The 23356-nt window shown below is 39.8% G+C and overlaps 1 protein-coding gene across 1 annotated transcript; it reads left to right on the top strand.

Moving 5' to 3' along the window:
- Positions 1–13876: 13876 nt before the first annotated feature.
- Positions 13877–22489, top strand: C5H2orf69 (chromosome 5 C2orf69 homolog). The gene is made up of 2 exons (XM_075093848.1): positions 13877–14266; positions 15570–22489. Exons 1-2 carry the CDS (start codon positions 13964–13966, stop codon positions 16407–16409), a joined length of 1143 nt encoding a protein of 380 aa, XP_074949949.1. The 5' UTR covers positions 13877–13963; the 3' UTR covers positions 16410–22489.
- Positions 22490–23356: the final 867 nt, after the last annotated feature.

Genomic DNA, 23356 nt, shown 5'->3' with positions numbered 1-23356 from the left:
TTCCTATTGAGACATTCTGTAGTGTTTGCTAACACTACATAAAACCAGTCCTACCAATAAGTCTTTTTTGTGAGATACACACATAGAAACATTCGGGTGATTATTGCTCTGAATTTTTAAGGACATACAAAACTGAACACAGCCAAACCAGAGGCTTTGGGAAACCCATGATCCGGGTAGGCAGAAAATATCCATCCTGTCATCTTCTCAGTGGGTGGGGGTTTCTGGCAGCCACTTCCGGCAAAGCATCCTGCCAAAATCTGTCTATTCATACTGCTATCAGTCACATGTTAGAAAAAACAGCTTCCACTGTTAGATTTAACAAAAACAAAACTTCACAAGATGGCACCGAATTCCTCTTGAAAAAGTCTTATCTGTTGGATCTGTAATCAATTAAGGGTTTGAGTTTTCTTTTATTTTGGTTGTGGTTTTGTTTTGTGTCCCGTTTCCCCCCTCCCCGAAAAACACAAATGGGCAAGACTATCCCAGCTAGAGACACCTGTGAACATCTCCAGCTATTCTGAAGATGGACTTTCATTCCAAAGGCATCTGAGTGAAGTCTGGATATAGAACTCCTAGCAGAACAAAACAGCATCCTGAATGTCATTACAAGCCCTTAGATCAATTAATAAGAGAATTAGGAAAGTTTTTTATCACAGGTAGATTTAGTTTCAGGTCAGCGTTCAGCGTGCCCTGCAATATCTTTGTCTCAGGTTTCAGAGGCGTTTGCTTGAGATGAATTAGAGAATCACAGATGGCTAAGGTTGGAAGGGGCCTCCATCAACATCTAAACCAGCCCACCTGCTCAAAGTAGGGTCAGCATGGACAGGTTGCTCTGTTCCCTGTCTAGTTGGGCTTCTAAATTCCTCCAAGTATGGAGACTCCACAGCCTCTCTAGGCAACCTGTTCTGGTGTTCCATCACACCCTCACAGGAAGAAGGTTTTTACTTATATTGAAACATAGCTTCCTGTGCTTCAGTCTGTGTCCATTGCCTTTTGTCCTGTCTCTGGGCACCACTGAGAAGAGTCTAGCTCTCTTGTCTTTACTCACCTCATCAGGTGTTCATACACATTGATAACATCCCCCTAAGCTTTCTCTTTTCTTGGCTGAACAGTCCCAGGTCTCTTAACCTCTCTTTGTGTGACAGATGTTCCTGTCTCTTAATCATGTTGGCAGCTTTTCATTGAACTTGCTCCAGTATGTCCATGTCCCATGTAGTGGAAAGCACAGAACTGGACGCAGCACTGCAGATGTGGCATCACCAGTGCTGAGCAGAGAAAGGATCACCTCCCTCAACCTACCGCCAACACTTTTCCTAGGACAGCTGAAGGTGTCACCAGCCTTTGCCATGAGAGTGCACTGCTGGTTTACGGTCACCTTGATGTCCACCAGGAACCAGAGTGCCTTTTTTGCAAAGCAGCTTTCCAGCTGGCCAGCCTCTTCTTCCACAGGCACAAGACTTTGCATATCCTTTTTCTGAAGTAAAATAAAACACAGTGGTTTCAAATGAATTGCATCTTTCCTCCCTGCCCCTTTCCTCTCACTCTTCCCCCCATCCCCCCAATAATATATTTGTTTTCAAAACCCTAAAATTCAAAGCAAAGCTTGGGAGACAAACCAAAAGCTACTAGGTTTTAAGAATTTTAGCTTTAAGCCCTGGAACAGAATGACTGTCACAGGTGTTTTCAACCTCACTGCAGGTACACAGACCTCCTTCCCAAAAGCCATCCTAGAAAGCAGGACTGTGGAAAATTCTCTTCACGTTAACTTTCAGTGTAATCATTCAAGTTTTCATTTCATCTAGTGGCCTGAGTTTCTATTACATTTGCTAACAAGTTGCATGTATCCTGAACAGTCATAAGACCACTTAAATCAGGTTCTGAGTAGTGGCAGTGTCAGAATCCCTGACGCTCTGGAAATTCATTGGCAGATTTCACAGTACTCTTCAATTTCATTTTATTGCAGTGGTAGGTACCAATTAAAACTCAAAATCTGATTAGTTTGGACATTTTTATGCATTTCCTTAGTGATCAAAGAGTATTCCAAATAAGAGCTTTAAAGTATTCGGGCATTTTTTCATTTATATTATTTACTAAAATTCAGCAATAATGACTAAAGGATTCTTATCAATGGTCCATTAACATTGTAAAAGGTCAAGGGTCAGAAAGCAGAGATCACCTTTTTTTTTAATGGATTGTGGAAAATTCAGAGAGTAAGACACTGACTGAAAATTCTATATCTGCTGATAAATAGTATCAGAGGCAACACAAACAAATATATTAGCTATCACATATAATAGAACTATCCTATGGAATCCACCGCAGTATTAAACTTTACTGATAGAACTTCACTCAAAGTGAAGCTGTAACTAAAGTTTATAAGAGGACCGTCTAAACGGACTATTCTGTCATCTTTGCTCATTGTTTACTTTCATTTATACCATTTTGGAATCCTAAACATGAAACCTATTTCATTAACTTTCATCCTCTGATAAAGTGATACAGCCTGACGACCTACTGTCCTTCTGTGAACACAGCCTGTATGAATTTGCTTGTCATTTCCTTAGTTATTCTGTTTCATGAAACATTTACTCACGTTTGTTATGGAATGAAAGAAAATTATCTTCCTTCAGGTTCCTTTGCAAACATTAGCCCGGAAGTATTAAAACACATCAGTTTAACAGACATTCATTGAATGCCTCAGATCTAGAATGAGGAACACTACTGATTTTACTTTTTTGTCATGTATCTAAAGTTCTAATGACAGTTAATTAAATCTGTTCCAGACAAAAGTTTGCTTATGGTTACATTTTAATATAAAAAAAGAACCTTCTGCATGATTTTTAAGTGGTGGGCCTTGTAGCACAGATTTTCACCCTCTTTGGGAGAAAGCATAGCTCTATTTTCCATAAAGTATTCAGGATGAAATTATGAATTAGTAGACTCGCATAGAAATCTAAAATAAAATAAAAACAGAACCAACAGCAATAGTTTAGCCAAATTCTCTGCATATTTGTACATGACCGTGGGGAAAATAACTTAAATGCTTAGATAAGCTTCTCTTTCAATGTTTTCTTCTCAGGAGGTGCTGGCTGAGAAAATAATGATAAATGCCAGTCTTGAACAACAATTTTCAATTCTAAGCAGATTTACTTGCAAAGCAAGGAGTGATGCCTGCCTGCTCTCATATGAAACATATGGAAGATGTCTTTCATTTTTTCTATAATGGCTCAACAGCTATTAAATAAGCTATTTGTCATAACTCAGACCATGTACTCACCTCACCTTCCTCCTAGAAAGCAAGACTTTTTAAGTCTCTCTCCTGTAGTTTTAATTGCTGTCAGCATAATCTGTTTAGATTTCACTACGAAGTCAAACTGTTTTATTTAATTATGAAGACTAATGGACCTCATCACTTCTGTCACTGTCTGAATGGCAATCTTACAAAAGGAATTAGAAGTCTTTCAGCAAGCATGCTCAAAAGCCTCACTGAACTCAATGGGAGTTACTCCATAGACTAATTGCCTTCACATTAGGCTGTGAGCATTGACTACACTGAATTAATGGAATAAAGTGTTGCAGTTCCTACCTCTTGGACATAAGAGGAAGTCTTCATAAGGCAGACAGAATTGCTAGGGCAGGTTACAGTACCAGTGAGTTGAAATCCTTCCTTAAAAAAACACCTCTTTTCTTCAAATGAGACTTCACTTGCCAGCTTGCCCAAGAAACACACTAGTTCCTAGGACAATCAGATGCTCAACTACATCAGAAGAAAGAAGGTAAAAGGAAAACCAAAGAAAAATGGGTCAAAGAAAGGGGAAGGAAGAAAAAGGATAAAAGAAAATTAAGTTCCTTTATTTTACAGCAAACAACTTTTAGATTTAACTATTGTCATGGTTTAGCCCCATTCAGCAACCAAGCACCACACAGCCGCTCGCTCACTCCCGCCTGGTGGGACGGGGAAGAGAATCGGAAGAGTAAAAGTGAGGCAACTCATGGTTTGAGATAAAGGCAGTTTAATAGGTAAAGCAAAAGCTGCGAGTGGAAGCAAAGCAAAACAAGGCATTCATTCACTGCTTCCCATGGGCAGGCAGGTGTTCAGCCATCCCCAGGAAAGCAGGGCTCCATCACGCGTAACAGTTACTTGGGAAGACAAATGCCATTACTCCAAATGTCCCCCCCTTCCTTTTTCTTCCCCAACTTTATATACTGATCATGATGTCATATGGTATGGAATATCTCTTGGGTCGGTTTGGGTCAGCTGTCCTGGCTGTGTCCCCTCCCAGCTTCTGTGCACCCAGCAGAGCATGGGGAGCTGAAAAAGTCCTTGGCCAGCGTAAACACTACTTAGCAACAGCCAAAACATCTCCCCATTATCACCACTGTTTCCAGCAAAAATCCAAAACATAGCCCCATATGATCTACTATGAAGAAATTTAACTCTATCCCAGCTGAAACCAGGACAACTATATAAGCCTAATTAACCAAAAATGTATCAGACCAGTAACACATCAGAATCTCAATGCTAAAACTGTACACCATTCAACCAGTGCTTCATCACTGTTCCAGTAACTAAGTCAAAGTTTTAGCAGACAGCAGAGTGTCTTACCTCAGAGTTTTCTTGACTGAGGACTAAAGACTCTCCACAGACAAAGATGCTAGAAACATCTGGCTTTTGTTAAAGTGAATTTAAACTCATTTGAAACTACTGCTTTGCAAAATGGTGCCCTTAACTTTGGATATTTGGGTAATGAGTTCAGTGACTTTTTGTTTGAAGGAAAGGTCTAGTTGCTCCACAAAAGAGGAATTATAATTCCAACATAAGAGTGAGATAATGCAGAGTTTGTGAAGTACTAGGATAGGGGAAAGAAGCATTTTAAGTCAAGGCAATGGATTCCACATGAATCCACATTTGGGAAACACATCAATAACTTGATATTTTTCCTCCAATCTGATCTCAGATAAGAGGTTTTAAAGAGATTTGCAAGTTCTTATTTTAAGAAAGCCTGTAATATATTAGGAAATTTATGCAAAAAAATTTGGAGGGAAATAAAACCTTTTCAGAACGCAATTAACATTTTATGCTGCTGGTTTTGGTATTGAAGAAAACTCAGTAACAGTTTATTTTATTTGAGCACTGAATGTTAGAATGTTAATGTTTGATGGTTCTTGGCATGCACATATTGCTTTATTATCAATATCCCATGCTTGTGCATGTCAAATATCTAAACAATGCTTTTTAAAGAAAAAGAAAAGGCAAGTCTTTCTTGTTTATCAAACAGAAGAATTTAAAAAGTAACTTTGAGTTGGTATGACAAAAAAACCACTTATGTGAGCTGCAAATCTCAAGTACTTCAACAAGAAGAAATGAGTAGTAAGGGCAAAAGTTTTATACTGCTGCCATAACAAAAGCATCCTCTGCAAGGAGAAACCTCAATTCCACTGACTGGCTTTGTGCCATTTTAATATTAGACCTGACTAATTTTTAAAAAATCATATGCATTTGAGAACAGTTATGTCACCATCCTGCATGTGTCTATTTTAGTGTAAGAAAAAAATTTCTGGCTCTTTTTGAATAGAAGAGCTGTTTTGATGTTGACACGAAAGACCGTAGTAAAATATCAGTCTATTGAATATTTAAATAACTAATGCCCATATAACATCAAAACTATTTTTTTTCATTTCTAGCTTTATGAAAGTATCACTCTCAGTCCTACTAAGATGCTAGCATTCTTATACTTACAGTTATTTCCATTATCTAAGTAAAATTCTTGGTGGATTAAAAGCACCTGATAGAGCTGTGCCTTTTTAGTAGATGACTGTCTTTTCACCTCACTGGTAGCATTCAAATCCTACATATGAATTAGATAGCTACCTTCTGCTGGTAGTTTAATGTTATCATTAAGTAGTAACCACTTTGATTAAAAACCATGTGTTTAACATTTCTTAGAAAATTATCACAAAAGGGACTCCTAACTCCTGATTTACTCAGTAGAACTCCAGTCAGATCTGTAAATAAATGTCAACAATGTCAAAGACATCCAAGAAAGATATGAAAAAAAGTAAACCTATCATCAGTATGTCTGAATTCAATAATGGTACTTGCAATAGCAAAGGTCTACAAATGGAAAAAGTGAAAACCAATGGCAGATACATCAGACAAATGGGAAATAAGCCTCATCTTTATTCTAGTCAGACAGAAGTTTCTTTTGGCACAAGGGTTAAAAGGGATTTAGGGACATAAAAAAAAAGAGATATCTTCTTACCTAACACATCTACAGGAGTTGCTTTGATTAAAACGGACTGTTACAGACATAATCTGGAGATGTATTTAGCATTGCTACCTGACTACATTTCTGCCCTAGGGGAAGATAAAAATTCAAGATTTCAAGTATGTAGCAAATAGCAAAAACCTCAAATCTTCATATCACACAAGTGTATATATAACTTTCTGCCTGTACTTAAAGACATAATGCGGAACAGAAGCATGTGCTTAAGTACTTTGAATGATAATTAAGTAATGAGAGATACCTTTATTTAAAGTATCTATATTACATGTGCTGAAATCTTCCAAGTCTATTTGCAAATAAAAGGGATATTCCTCATCCAAGTTATGCACTGACTGCAACAGGATTATTTGCATTAAGAGGAATAAGGAATTGCCTTTAGAAGCCTGATACTGTACATTCACCGGTGTTGCCTGTTGCATACTTTCCATTGTCATTAACTATTGGAGAATATTACTGGAAGCTGAAGAATCTATACGCACTAGAAGTCACACAGCTGAATCTGTCCCTCATTTCATATAAATGTATCCCACTTGAATAATACCGTTTTAGATCAGCATCCCATAAATAAATGAACTACCACAGAGTCCTGTGCCTTTGCAGTGCTCCACCTAAGCAAATATTGTTCTCTGACAAAAAAACTAATTTCAAGTTGATGACCTATTTCCTTCCTATCTGTGTAATGTACCATGCAAGCAGTGTCTCTGACCACTATTGGAAAGAAAAACTAGAGCAGAGGATGTGGTATAAATTCCTGAAACCCATGGTGCAAAGATACCACCTGAGGCCAAATTCTGACCTCATTTTTGTGCATGCAGCAAAGTTAATAAATGGGATGGCAGAAGTTAGTCTCATGTTGAATACATTGCAGTACCCATCCACAAAGCCAGAATATTCTAAGGAGAAGAATGAGAAGGGAAATTGAAATACAAGCATACACAGCCAAAATTTCCTAATTTCACTGCCAGACAAACCTCAGACTGCAGAAATGGTTAGGGGGCTGAGCTTTGGTCCATTTTTTTTAGCAAGAAAATCCCCTTCTATTCCACTTCCTGGGCCACTGTGTGTTCTTTTAAATCCCAAAGAGATTTCCCAATTTATATTGATTTATACCAGACAGTGTAACACATGCTGGCTCCAGTATGCAAAGCCAATGCATACTGAATTTTCAGCCTATTGCTTTCAAACACGCTGTAAAGGCTGAATTCTCCCCAACTTTCCTTTGCTAGGGGCATTCATTTCAGTCATCCTCATCTATTCATTCAGCTGTTTTCCCAACACTCCCAGAGTATTTGCTTTGCAACTCTTACTCTTCATTGAAAGTGGCCAATAGGGACATTGGAAAGGATTGACAGGTAGACAGACTGCATGATTAAACAAAACCAATTTCCACAGAATAACAGCACAAGAGAAAAAGGTGTTTTAAACAGTAGCAGTAGTTCTTTATTCTTTATACACCCTAATTTTTTCAACAGTGAAAAAAAAACCAGAAATGAGATCACATATCCTGTTATTTTAGTAGCTTCTCCACACAGATGACAGAAGAACATGGATCTATTTTTCATGCTGAAAATCTTTTATTCTCACTTTCACACAACTCAGTACATTGCCGAGAGAGGAATTAATTCTACTGTATGCTCTCCTGAATGTCCATAGACACACAAAAGATGGATGCCGGCAGGCAGAGCTGCCAGTAGGAACTTCAGCAGAAGTTGTTTCGTACTTATAGTGGAGCATAATAGCTGTAATTTCATTTGAACTGTTGCCACTAATAAGCTAATAAAACTATGAGTCAAGACATAGCCATTCATCACTGTGTAGCTGCTGGGAATTCCTCTGTGCACACTTCACCACAGAGGCAGGTAACTCAGTCCTTTAAGTGTTAGTATACCTGAAAGAATGATGAGCCAAGCCTGGCACATTCTCTCAATAGTGAAAGACACAGCTGCATAGCAACTGCAAAAGAGTTTCCTATCAGTATTTAACAGGTGTTTTCACAGCTATTCCAATCCTCTGCCAAAATGCAAACCAGCAATTTGAATGCATAGACAGCTGAAAAATGTTTAAAAGGAAATTCAGATATAAAATATAATACACAGATACGCAAATATGTATATATGCACATTACTTGGGCAAGAAGCATGTTTTTCTGAAGATCTCTGAAGTACCATGAAATATTACAGTTGCTACATATGAACAAGTAAAAATTCATAAATACTAGATACTTGGCTAAAGATAATATTGTCACATCACCAGACAGTTGTTCTTCACCTAGAATTTTGGTGAAGTATCTATCAAAATGCTTTAATTTAAACAGTATGATTAAAACGAAGTACAACAAATTTTCCTGGTCTGAGAAAATACATACAACCAGAATGATATTACATTCTGTGCTGTTTGCATACACTCTGAATGAAAGAACAGGATTCATATATGAGCTATAAAGGCAATGAAACAGCTGACTCCAGAAAAAGTACTTTGATTGTAAATAAAGATTACTTTTGCAGCGGTACCCTTTCTACTTAGAAACTGCAGATATAGTTGCCTCTGATGAAAGTAATTAACCACTCTGCAGGCAGCCACAAAGGTCTGTATGGGAGCTCAGAGAGACTGAAATGGTGAATAAGCCATTACTTCTCTCCAGGGGAATAAATTTTGATATGCAAGTCTTTCATCACTACTAATCAACCATGATACGCATTCTTTCTGCCAAACTCCCTGAGATACATGGGTAGACTTCTGCTGAGTCATGGAGAAACACTATGCACTTTACCTCCCTGTCCAACCTACAGTTTAGGCAGAAAAAGTGAGCAGTGAACTGCACAGGCATACAGGACAGGCTAGCAACTCAGTGGTTAGCTCATGACTGATTCAGTACGTGAAAACAGGGAGGGCTATTGTAGGCAAAGATGACCAAATGTGGTAAGAAGAGAACGTGAAAAGAAAAGGTCTTTCCTTCTGCAATGACAGAAAATATAGCAAGCAAAAACTTGTAAAGAATAAGAAAACAGAAGAATGGAGGAATGAAGTATCACAGAGAACAGGACAAATGTGCAGGCTGACAAAGGCCCTCAAAATGTAGTATTTCATGCCTACATTGGGTGATATTTGAAAGGGCTGGTTCCCTCAAGTTTGTTGAATCTGCTTACCTATTGCAATAGCCACATGACAAAGATTAGAAACAAACTCAGAGCAATCATTCTGCCATAAAAATTTACAGTACACTGTGGAAGATTTCTTGTACCTTTTTGAAAGTATGAATAGGTCAGTGCTTTCTATTTTAAGTGGGAGCAACAGGTTATGTATACCATTATTTCCTATAACCAAAAGAGATCCTACTTCATTGTTTTGGCAGTTGTGCATATCTGAATTCTGGCTAAGATATGGACTAATTTTCATGCTCTCCCATTTTACTGGTTTTGGCTGGGATAGAATTAATTTCCTCCATAGTAGTTAGTATGGGGCTATGTTTTGGATTTGTGTTGAAAACAGCATTGAATATTCAGAGATGTTTTTGTTATTGCTGAGCAGTGCTTACACAGAGCCAAAGCCTTTTCTGCTTCTCACCCCACCAGCAAGTAGATTGGGGGTGTACAAGAAGCTGGAAGGGGGCACAGCCCAGACAGCTGACCCCACCTGACCCAAGGGATATTCCACACCATATGACATCATGCTCAGCAATAAAAAGCTGGGGGAAGGAGGAAGGGAGGACATTCAGAGTGATGGTGTTTGTCTTCCCAAATCAACATTACACGTGATGGAGCCCTGCTTTTCTGGAGGTGGCTGAACACCTGCCTGCTGATGGAAGTAGTGAATGAATGCCTTGTTTTTCTCTGCTTGCGTGCACAGCTTTTGCTTTACCTATTAAACTGTCTTTATCTCAACCCACAAGTTTTTTCACTTTTACCCTTCCAATTCTCTCCCCCATCCCACTGGGGGGGAGTGAGCAAGCAGCTGGGTGGTGCTTAGCTGCCAGCTGGGGTTAAACCACACCACATACTTTTGTGGGCAATTCTTTTAAAATATCCCTTCATATGAGAAAAGCAGATCACTTGTGTTTTTTCTTATTCTTATACATTTAGCAGGTCTTAACTATTATTTCCTTAGCACAGTACCTAATAGGGAACAGAAGTGACAAGGTTTCATTAGCTCTTCTGATTAAACCTTTTAGTGTTGGCATGGACCAGAACTGCTCAAAATTGGCTTAAGAAAATCTGCCTGCATGAAGAGAAACACACAGTTGTATGGAGGGAGCTAGAGATTTTTTCCTTAAATTCACTTCATTAGCAGAGGCATTGTGAGAGTTTCCACTAAGATTTTAGCCTTAGGGCATGCTCATAGAGAAAAATCTAAAAAACATTCTACAACTATACCCCAAAAACTCAAACCAGAAGGAGAAAGGATTTGCTTGGGGAGATTCCAAAGTGAACACCCAAATATTTCTAGCTGGCCCTAGGCACAATAAGTTGCACTCCTAACAAACCCAAATCCCTCAAGACTTTTAGGAACCTTGACCCTAACTTTTTTCCTAAATGAGTCTTCCTTTCACACAGAGCCCCACTAACTCCAGTACAGCCCCACCTTCCTGCAAGCAATGCTACACCACAGCCTTTTGCAGAAGCAATGGTGAAGTAGAGTCCCACAGTTGCAAACATTTACTTGATGTCTTTATTATCCAACTTTACTACTGCTCCTCCAGGTAGTCAAGCCAAGTATCTGAGTATGTGACAGACAGATTTGGATCTTCTTCATAGTTTGATCTCTAAAACATACAGGTGGCATGTTAGATAGCTCAACTCCTTTCAGAAAAAAAACCAAACTACTGGCTTATGTGCCTACCTTTAGGAGATAATTCAGGCATCCATTTCTACCTTTTATTTAAACATAGCCTGTAATTCCATCAGAAAGCATCCTAAGTTCTTATACTTGACTTATTTTGTGGGTCTCAACTATACTGATATATATATATATATTTAGGTCCAAAAAACCACTCTTCAAAGCAGGTATTTGGAGTCTGTTATCCTGCTGGCTATGTGAACAGATTAAACATTGAGACTTCCTAGATGATATATGCTACAGGAAAATCCTAAATATGCCATATAAGTGATAAATACACAGCATGCGATGTGCCCTTGTGGCAAAGGCAGCCAACAGCATCCTGGGCTGTGTTAGAAAAAGCTTCACCAGCAAGTTAAGAGAGGTGGTGCCTCCCCTCTACTCAGATGTGGCATCGCCAGTGCTGTATCCAGTTCTGCACTTTCCACTATGAGAGGGGCATGGACATAGTGCCACAAGTCCAATGAAAAGCTGCCAACATTATTAAGAGACAGAAACATCTGTTATACAAGGAGAGGTTGAAAGCTGGGACCGTTTAGCCTAGAAAAGAGAAAGCTCAGGGGGATGTTATCAACGTGTACAAGCACCTGACTCGGTGAGTAAAGACAAGAGAGCTAGATCCCTCTCAGTGGTGTCCCGTGACAGGACACAAAGCAACGGGCACAAGCTGAAATACTGGAAAGTGTTTAACCATCAACAAACACCTTTCTTCTTCTCAGGGTGATCGAACACTGGAACAGGATATTCAAAAGCCCAGCTAGACATGGTCCTGAGCAACCTGCTCGAGCTGACCCTATTTTGGGCAGGTAGGTTGGTCTAGACCATCTCCAGCCTCTGCCACTCTATGGTTTTAAATTGTTCAGAGTTTTAAACTCCTGGGAGCACAGGCAGGAATTCCCAGAGGAATTCCAGTTCCAAAGACAGACTTTGGAACTGACCACTAGTTCTACTGTAAAGGTATTAGAAATATTGCCTATATTAATCAGCTGCTAAACAAAGGAAAGCATTGCTGAAATGCACCTCTAACATCAGGCTCCCAAGACATGAAAGCAATTATAATTGGATGGCTGTTCTGATAGATTTTTCAAACTATGCCGCACAGCACCATCTGCTGGTGAGCAAAAAGTTGGATTTTTTTTTTCTTTCAGGCTTTGAGAAAAAAGCTCTAACCATATAAAAGATAATTTTCATACAAGAAATAGTAATGTTAACTTTAAAAATAAGCAGTTCAAATTAAAAAACATCTATAAGACAGAGAGACACCAAAAACTTTTATTAGCCTGTTATCCCTATAAACACACAAAGTGAAAAAACACCCTTTAAAACATCTTACCCTCTTCACCAAGAGGACCAGGCATCGACCTTCTTCTGATTTCTGCAATAAAGAAAAATATGTATTACTTACATAAAATAAACAATGAAATCTCAAAGTGTACATCACAATGCAATGTTCTTCTGAGGTTGTATGTGGATTGCAATTACAAGGTCTGCTTTCTGGAAAAGGCTTTGGATGAGCTTTAGAATACGGGAAGAAAGAACTGTTGAGCTTGCATAAGCCCAAGGACATACCCATGAAAAATACAAGTGTGTTGAGTAGACCACAAACACATAATTGCTCAAACTGAATCTCTATGAGTAGGCTGCACAAAAACACACAGGCCAGAATTTATACTTAGAAAACAAGCCACTTCAAAGTACTCTGCTTCTTACTAGCTTGCTGTAATGACAAATAACCTTAATATCACCATACTTCCTTTTCATTTGTTGAATTTTCCAATAAGATAAGCAGTTAATAGTTTGATCCAAGCCACTTGATTATGCAACTACTGTTCAATTAACTCTGCTTTCTTGCACAACTGACTCAATTAGTCAGACTTGGTATCTGGTAGTTTCCCAGGTTTGCATTCAAGCATTTTTAACTAGACTACGAAAATAGAACAAATGAATGAACAGATGAAATAGGAAAATTCTAGAGAAACCAAGTAGGAATACTTAAGAAAAAAGGAAAGGTCTGTTTCCTTGCTTTGCTTGCCATGTAAAATGAAGAGTTTCTCACAATTGTACACATGAAAGCTTTTCCTCTGATCTAAGAGTACTACTATAACCAAAGTAAGCATATTTTAAAAGCACACTGCTTTTAAAAAGAATTCAGCCAACACCCTTAGAAAATAACTAAATCCATGTACTTCTTTGTTTTGAAATTAACTGCTCTATGTGGAGTATAAGATACCCTGGTGCTGTAGCTGTTCTACAGCAACACAATCTGGGGTTTTACTGCACTGCAGGAGGCCTTCTACAGTCACGCTGTGTAATTCAGAGGTACCTACTGGCCTGCCTTTCCTCAAGGTTTATCAGCCTAGCACTTTTTTCAAGCTAAGGCAGCACTGACAGAACACCAGCTGGGCACTGTCAGCTCAACTTTGCTTTAGCAAGGGCAGGATGAGGCAGAGGCTCACCTGGGCACCATACAGCCTGAGGGGAGAAGAGCCTGGTGGCACCCGGGAACAGACCAGCGCCCGACCCCAGCGGGGGAGCACGGGCACCCAGAACAGCACTGAGAGAAAGCACCAGGAGTCTGTGAGGGGCGCCCCGAGGGAGAACACTGCCAGCCGCGCGACGCCAGCCTAGCAACACCCTGCTTCCCGCCACGCTCATTTTAAAGGCTTCGGTGACGTCAGCGCCGAGGTGGGCAGCCGTTAGACGCGGCGCGCACGTGCACCGCCCCCTGCCGGGTCCGTGGAGGGGGCCGCGGGCGGCGCTGGTAGGCGGGGGCAGCGCGCAGGCGCGGTGCGCGGCCGGGGCCCGAACGGGCGGGAGGGAAGGCGGCCGGCGGTGTTCCCATGAGCAGACGCTGCCTGCTGGCCGCCACCTCGCTGCTGCGGGGGCTCGTCGCCCCCGCCGCCCTCTGCCTGGGCAAGAGCATGAGCCTCTGCGGGGCGCCGGCCGCCTGCGCCGCGGGGCCTGCGAGCGGCGGCGGTGCGGGCTTCTCCTCAGCGCGGCTGAGCCCGCCCTGGCTGCGGCTGCCTGAGGTGCCGGGCGCGGAGCCGCAGCGGGCCAACGAGCTGCTGCTGCTGCTGCCGCCGGCCCCGCGCGGCCCGGCCCCGCCGCAGCATCACGTCGTCTACTTCCCCGGGGACGTGCAGGTACGTCGGGCCGAGGGCCGCCAGCAATGGCGGGTGGGAGCGGCAGGCGGCGGAGGGGCCTGGGGGCGGGGATCCCGCCGCGGCCAGTCGGAGCTCTGCCCGGCGGGAAGCATCTCCTGCGCGCTGCCTGCCCGCCGCCGTCGGGTGAACGGAGCGGGAATGGGCCGTGCTTGAGCCCTGAGGTGAGGCAGCGGCGGAGGGGGAGTCGTCTTCTGTCGTGCCGCCCGAGACTGACATTCCTGGCGGTGACGGCGGTATCCGAAGTCGTATCAGAGCGTCTCAGTGGAAGGGAGACGATCAGATCCTAAGGTGGCAAGTTGTCCTCGGCAGGCTTGGCCCCGCGCCGCCGTGCAGGTGCGCAGACGGCCAGCAGCGGCCTGCCGGTGTGTCACGGGCGCCGACGCTCCCGCAGCGTCTCCCGAAGGCGGCACGCGCCGTCCCCGAGTTGACGGGCAGCTGCAAAGCGGGACTCTGAAGTGCTATCCCTAAACGTGTGGCCGACCTCTGTAACGTGACATACTCTGGGTGGACAGCTACTCTCAAAAGGCGTTGCTTCTCAAAAGCAGGGGTAGTGTCGTTTTGTTCTGAGAAAAGGCTTTCCCCTTCTGTAAAGATGGAGAACATTGTGGATTTTTCATTTTAAGGATTGGAATGCCCTAAAAAAACCCCAACTTCTTGACTACCATTCCTGGGTATGGCTTTATTATTTCTTAAGAAAATAAGCTAATTAGGATTCCCTGCCATTATGAATTCAGAGGTGAGGATCATTCATGACTTGGCGTTTAATTTTTTTCCACCTTTGCCCTGGAGGGATGTGAACACAGGGAATTAAAGACTCCCTACAGCTGAATGAGAGGGTTTTTTTCCCCTGTATAAAAAATAGAAAATTTATTGTGAAGTTTCAAGTCTGTTGTTTGTCTGTAATAAGATAACCGGTATTTCTGCAGATGGAAATAATACAGTCAAATTATGTATTCTGCATCATACTAAGTTAAGTACCTTAATCTTCTCTTGGAGTGAAGTCAACAAAAATTATGAATACTTCCATATGCTTATTCTCACTGTGTTCATTTTGGGGGTATTAAAAACGTGTGGTAAAAATATTAAAATAGAATAAATAAATCTAAATATGCCAGTTTCTTTAATGTGTTTCTTGTTATGGAAGCCTAGCAAGTGAGTACCTCCTTAACGCTTGCTTCTCTGTTAGTTATGGTCCTTTCTAATAAGTACACTAGGCAGAGCTGAAGTAGTTTCACAATGTAGTAATGCATCTTTTATGTTTGTTTTTTGTTTTAATTTTCAGAACTATCATGACATCATGTCTTGCCACCCAGAAAACTTTCAGTGGGAGCACTGGAGTTTTGAAAACGTTGCTACCATACTTGCTCGCCGGTTCCCTAATAGCTTTATTTGGGTTGTAAAGTGTTCTCGAATGCATCTGCACAAATTCAGCTGTTATGACAACTTTGTGGCGAGCAACATGTTTGGAGCACCAGAGCACAGCATTGACTTTGGAGCTTTCAAGCATCTCCATGCGTTGCTAGTTAATGCATTCAAACTCTCTCAGAATATTCTGCTGTCCCAGAAAATTGTGCATGGTGTCGGAAAAGATGCAAAAATAGCTGCTTGTAAAATACAGCCACAGTCTGTTCCTGCAACAAATGGCTGCTCATCCACAGAAGGAGAGAGAGACTGTGAATGCTCTAATAATTCTGCTATGAACGTCATTATACCGTCTGCTGTAGGTGCAGTGTCGTTCACTTTGATTGGCTTCAGTAAAGGTTGTGTGGTTTTGAACCAGCTGCTTTATGAGCTGAAGGAAGCTAAAAAAGACAAGAATACAGATGCCTTCTTAAAAAACATAAAAGCAATTTACTGGTTGGATGGTGGTCACTCAGGAGGAAGCAATACTTGGGTTACTTACCCTGAAGTGCTGAAAGAACTTGCACAGACAGGAATTGAAGTTCATGCTCATGTTACGCCATACCAAGTCTTTGACACAATGAGGTCATGGATTGGGAGAGAGCATGAGAAATTTGTCCAGATACTTGAAGATTTTGGTGTGGATATAAATGATCAACTACATTTTGCTGATGACGTTCCCTCCTTAGATAACCATTTCAGAGTTCATGAAGTATTCTGAGACTTGTATGTATCTGAATAGTATATTAATTGTGAAAGCACTTTTGACACTGTAAATGTTGTCATCTAGATTTACAACTTCGAGCAGATGCTTTCTGAAGAGAAGACTAAATCAGTCCTGTGTTGCTGATAGATACTCTAAATTTTGGTAGCTTAAGAAGGAGGATTGGGACCCCATACCTAAAAAAGCTGTTGTCATTTGATTCCTGGAAAAAAGTGTTATGAAGAACTATCCTGTACATGGTTTTATGTTAAATGTGAACATTTATTGTCAACCTGTTGGCAAAATTTTTAGTCCTGGATGTCTAGCATCATGTACTGCCTTTAATGGGAGTTTAAAGTACAGTACTCAAGATTTTGAAACATCTGGATACTTCAGTTTAGTAGCTTCCAGGGTTAAAAGCTTTGGTCTTTGTCAATAACAGATAGAACATTAGTTTTTTGGCTTAAGGAAAATTATGATTGCTAGAACAATCTTATTTACGTATTTCGGTGAAAATTGTTTTAATTAGTTAATTAAATCTTCCAGTTTTGTAATATTTCTCCTAATTGAAACAAAGTCACAAATACTTACCTTTGGAATAATAGTGCCAATCCATTTTTCTTCCTTATGTGCGCCTTGCCTTTTCTGTGGCTATAAAGTTTCATTAATTCATTATGTAGTATCTGCTAGTGAATAGCCATTTCACCTGGGGACTTGAAAATTTTGACATAGCTATGTTAAGTGACCAAGAATGTTGATGAGGGTGTAGTTTCAACACATCTTGCCATTGCTTTGACTAACTTCTGTAAGGACCAGCAGTAATATCTGTATTTTCAAGTCAAGAGGTGTCTTTATCCCTGACTTGGACTGGTGAGGTTTTTCCTGATAATTGCTGCATTGATGTTGATCTAAGTTGAGCCATAAGTCCATAACGTATTACAAGTTGCATAAAAATTTTTAGACTATGTTGACTGTAGCTGTTTCAAAATGCTTCCGTTTTCAGAAGTATTATCTCCTTTAAATGCATTGCAGTAGTTGCTTCTAGAGCCACCCAAAACCTATTTTCAGAGCCTAATTTTTCTTACGGGGGGGGAAAAAAACCTCTAAAAATAAAGCTGGGCAAATCGGATACAAAAGATGTAATCTAGTTCAGGCCCCAAACCTGAATGTTTTTCAGAATTACTGAAAGATGGACAACTGAGGGTATTAGTGGAACTTTTCTACTGTTGTAACTAACTTTTTCCATTTATCTATAAATAAATCTTAGAATCACTCTTAAAGACAAGTGCAGCTATTAACAGTGAACCAGTAGCTTTAAATGGTTTTGGATTTCCTTGAAGTATAGGAATACAGAAGCAAGTTAGCAAAACACTGGAGATTACACAATGTGGCTCAGTTCTGAAAAAAAGGCATTTTATTCAACTGTGTTCCTATGTTTGATCCCTTAGCAACATCTCCCTGCTTCTTGCTTCTTGTGGTTCTTACACTGTGGAGGTCAAGTCCTGGGTCATCTTTCTTCTATTGGCATCATTAAAACTTACAAGGTTCACTGGAGACAGTATTTTCACAACTCTTGCAGAGGTTGTCCACATGCTGGTGATCACTGAAGAATGAGAAAAGTGTCTTGAACTCTTAAGAAAATTTTTGTAATACTCAAAATATTAAGGGCAGTGGGATTATGCATCCAGTGTGCACCTTAAAATGTGAATGGGAACTCTGTTGCCAATAATAGTTAGACTAACGTATCTAGTTGATCAAAAGGGGATATAAGCTATTTTAATGATGGAAAAACAGTGCAACAATGCAAACTAATTCTAACCTTTTATAAAAAGAATCTGAAATCTAGTTCCATCAGCTTTTTTTAAAAAAAATGTTTCTTGGAGACTTTGTTCAACCCTGTTTATTGATTACCTTCTTAATGGGCTTACAACAATTTGCTTATGTGTTCCAAGGAAGGCTGTTGCCCTTTTTCGGTCCTTTTGATAGCAGTTGCACCACATGTGAGGACTTTTTTCTGTAAAGGAAATATGGGTCACCTAATAGTGGTTTTAATAGAAAGCCTACAAATTGCTTGAAATATCTTTTATTATAAAGTAAAATTTAAAAAAATAAACAACAGAAAACCCCAAACACCCCACTAATCTTGCTCCCTCTCATTTCAGTTTCAGACTGACCAGGCTAACTTGAGTATGCTAAAACTTGACCTATCCAATAACAGTGCAGATCACAGACCAATTTCTAAACAATTCTGTGCCAGCTGAAACAGCAGGAGTAGGTTGTTGCAAGCTTTTGGAAACAGTAAAATACTGACATTGTCTTCAGAAGTTTCTGGATGGCTCTTGTATGAAACTAATATTAACCTGTTTGATGTAGGCTGCTTACAATAACTATTAAATAAAATAGGCTCAAGTGTTGCTGTATTAATTTGAAGAATAAGCACTTTGTTGTAAAATTGATCTTGTTTTGAGACTTCATGTTGTGGAGGGAAGACCGGTTGGTTTTCATTCTCTGAACAGTTGTAGTACTCTGCTGGAATGTGCCTCTGTCATTCACTACAATGCATGCTCAAAATAAATTTTGCAAACATGTAGAAAATAAACTATTTCTGGTGGGTGAAACCACTTTGATATGAATGTAAAACCATTAAAAAAGGAATGTGCAGTTAAGTTTTGTGGATTAAGCTTTATCAGGTGTTTGTGAAGACCTAGTTTTAAAAAAAAACAAATTTATTTGATAGCTTTTCTTCAAGGCAGGCGTTGTATTTGTGTAGTCAGCATCTGTAATGCTAGAACAGCTTACTGGCATCTTGCATACATGGGAAAGCTGGCGTGAAGTACTCAAGGGTGTGAACATTTCTGAGTTATGGGCTGTAGTTTGTATATGCCTGCTTTTCAACATTAACTGTAAAGTGGTTTTTATTAAGCTTAGATGTCAATGCCTAAAGTTAGTGATTCTTGTCCTTACTTACAGTGGTTTAGTTCAAGACGTTTCTGTTTTTGAATGGAGTGAGCAACATTACACAGTACTTAGTACGATGTAGTATGTAATATCTGGTATTCTTTATATTACAAACTTGTTTCTTGTACAGTAGACAAGATATTCTCCAGATTTTGAGAAATGCTAAAATGTTTTAAGCTATGCCTGTTAAATTCCTTTAAAACAGGGTTCCATTCTGTGAAATTGTCCAGATTCTGTATGACTTAAATGATTTTATTTTGTGTGCATCTTAAATACTAGAAACTTTGGTAGCCTTCTTCCTATCTAGGACTAATTTAATCACACCTCTGTAAATGCTACTGCGTAAATTAGTATCAGCCCCTAATTTGGAAGGTGATTAAGGGTCCAAATCTTAACGCGTTGCTGAAAGGAGCAATCTTTTCTGTCCTCCCATTGATAACATCCTGCTGCCTCCCTTATGGTAGCACAAGCACTTTATCGTGAGCTATTCTATCTTACTGAATTAACATTGTTGCTGATTGAGATAACTAACAGGAGTGCTATGTAATGAAATATTCATAGAAATTATTTTAACTAAGACTGCAAAGTCAGTTCAGGAGTTAGGATGTTACAGCTGTTGGTATTCGCAGATAAAAATGATTGCGCATGATCATGTGCTCAAGTTTTCCCAACAGGTCCGTTTTGATCTATTTGCATAAAGAAAATGTCACCTGTTTTTACCTCCCTCTTATGGTGCTTTTTACAATGCTGTCTTTCCTAAGGTAATAGTTACTTCACTGTCTCTCCAGATAAACAATATTTGTTGTCTGAAAGTTGAGCACTGAGGTTAAAGTATACTCATCCATTTACCTTGAATGCTTATTTTAAATTACATGGGGTCTTACTAGTTAACACAAGAGAGAAGTTAAAGAACAGTAAAAACTTCGGAGTGTGTGTGCTCTGTTTGCGAGCCACTATTTTATGTACATTACTGCCAAGCAGAATCCACAAACATGAATTGTGTGTCTGTTGTCCCTATGCAATACAAAAGCAACGGCGGATGTCTCAGGCTGCAATCCACAAGAGACAGTCTCATCAAATCACCTTCTGAGTTACTTCTTCAAAATCTTTTTAACCTTATATTGAAATCTCATTTCATTTTTTTTAAAAGATGGTAGATGAAAGAAAAAAATATTTACTTTTGGTGCTCATAACCTGATGAAAATTTAGACACATTTAAATGTTGCTGATGGAGACCCTAAGGCCTTGCAAGGCTGGCTTTCTGTTGGTCTTGCAGATCTCTTAACTCTGTTCAGATGCAAGGTGACTGTTTTTAAGTCAAATAAAATGACATGAAGTCATTAAGCAAGTAGTCCACCATCATAGAACGTCTCTGTGGCAGAGACAGGTGCTGCTTCTCGCAATGCCAGACATACTGATTCTGACTAAATTCATGCTATCGGTATTAACAGCATAATTCACTCCTGCTGACAAAAAAACACTTGCACAGGATTAGCTGTTCCACATCACTGTAGACACCACAATAAAACTGATTCAGGCATTCATTTTGCACGTAGAGTAGAGCGAGTTATAAAGTAGCGATGGCTTTGTCGTCCTTTCCTGTCATGAGGGCTTCATTACATGTTTCCAAGTGACCCAAGAAGCTCTGAATTCTACTTAAGCAAATGACCAGAAAAGCACCTGGTAGAACAAAAGGGAAAAATATATTCTTATCTGTTTTTCATTCATGTGTATAAACATCTCATGCACTTGAAAAGGAGCAAAATGCCATTACTTCAAGGTTCAGAACAAATTTTCCTTCCTTTAGTAAGCTTTCAGAGAGCACTTGCAGGCATGATTGTTAGTTTTCTTTGTTAAACTTGGCACTTCAGAGCTGAGTTGTTTCTAAAGAAAGCACTGCTGCAAGACACAGAAAACCCTCTGGAGACATACCAGTGCTGAAGTGCAGAACAAGGCTCTTCACATCTCCCACACCAGAGTTTGCCCTCTAAGCAATACTCCCAAGCCTGGGTGTCAGATAAAGCTATTGCATCCATTACAGGCTATCTGTATAGCTCTTCTTTCTCGTTCCCATCGTGAGAAATACATTGATTTTTTTTGTGATGGAAGTTGTAAGCAATTCATGTACAGCAAAAATTGTCCGTTACTGTGACCTGCGTTGTTATTGCAAGCAATAGCTCCTGAGCATTTTTGTACAAACATAGCATTGGATGTGGAGCTGTACACTTTACATGGTTGAGCAGTTCTTTTAATGTTTTCAATCTGCTCTTAAAAATGTTGACTAGGAACAGATCTGAACAATTGGAAAGGAAGTAATCTGCCCTTGTTCCTCTCAGGAATCGCCACTTAAAAGAGATCATTGTGCTCAGGAATTACCACATGCAGAGCTCAGAATCTATCTCCACTCCTAGAGTCTGACCCAGACCAAAACAGGAAATCTTCACATGCAACTTTACTGTCATCTGTCCTTCTAGTAACTTTGGAATCTTTGGTTATTGTGTGACACTAACTTACAGAGAATCCCTTGTAAAAGTTACTGTCTCAGAACGTGTATCTTCAACGTCTGTGTTGTCTGCATGGAAACATCTAAATGTCTTAGGTTCGGAAAGATATATTTTGGCCAGAGCTAAAAAGAATCAAGTCTGTACAGGAATTTTTTTTAAGTTGTGATGTAATGCGTATTTGGATCGCACTATCTGCAATGTAACTTCTACTATGGTAAAATCATCCTCATCTTAGTCAAGTCCTGTTGTGGGTCTACCGCACAAATGAGGCAAATAGTTTCATCCTGCATATTTAAAAAGGATTGCAAATATATTTCTGATCCTTCATGATCAAGTCAAACCCTTTCACATTAGGCATTTAACTTGACACTTGTATTAAGAACCTAGACCCTGTGTAGCTCCTGGAGAGAGAAACATTCTGAAGTTAGGTACATCAGATCTTCAGCACTTACATGATAGGCAGAGTTTTAGTGACCTGTTTAATGGTTTGACAAGAGAATATTTTGATGTCAGTTTTTTCACTTGATTCTTTCCACAGCAGCCACATTAAGAAAAATGTATAAAGCATTTATCTTCTGAAATTATTTGTTGACCTTTGTATTTCGTATGACCAAGAATAAATAATTCTTTCCAGGTGTTGATTTGCAATGAACTTAAATCTTGAAAGCCTCAGTCATCAAATTTTTAGACTAATTCAAAGTGTGGGGTAGGCCAGGTTTAAACTGCTGGTTTTATATACTGTCTATATTTAAATATCTGAACTTATCTTTCAGTCCCGGGCAGTCTGCATCACCTAACTCCTCTGTTGAAGGAAATACTTCACTGTTTGAAGTGGCTGTTTTAAATGCTTAAGATGGCCAGTGTTTATTTTTCTACTACTTGTTACCACAACTTCATCTGTTTTATTGTGGCATGATCCCATTTTGCTTTAGTTCTCTAAAGGACAAACTTGCACAAAATGGCAGTGGCTCCATTTCTTTGTATCTCCCTATGTTACCTGGAAGTTATTCCTTTAATGTGTTCACCATTCATTCATCACTTCGCTGCTTGTTTCACACCAGGCGGCACAGTGGTTAGAAAGCACCAAGTAATTTTTTTTTAACACAGTAACGTCAAGATTTTTATTACTAGTCTCATTATGCTCAAACTAAGAAAATACATTTTTAAACGGCTTGGTTTCTTCTTTTATAGCATTTCAGGACTGTTTTATAGATGTTACTAAATAAGAAATTGAAGAAACTGATTCAAAGGGAGAAAAGGGTGTCCTGACAGAACAATTACTGTGCTGGTCTTCCCGCTGATCTGCATAGAACAGTTTCTGTTGATCTTTCTTGAATATGCACTTACATCACATCTGGTGGGGTTTACTGTGACAGTCTTAGAGACGTAAAAACCAAAGGGATCATGGGGAGGGTAAAAAAATCCCACACTATCATGCAGAGATTTCTCACAGAACACTGGAAGAGAAGCATGAGCAGGATTGGGTTATCCACCAGCTGATAA

This window comes from Phalacrocorax aristotelis, chromosome 5, assembly GCF_949628215.1.
Source record: "Phalacrocorax aristotelis chromosome 5, bGulAri2.1, whole genome shotgun sequence".
In the NCBI taxonomy this organism is placed as follows: Eukaryota; Metazoa; Chordata; class Aves; order Suliformes; family Phalacrocoracidae; genus Phalacrocorax; species Phalacrocorax aristotelis.
This window is presented reverse-complemented; position numbering and strand designations above follow the sequence as displayed.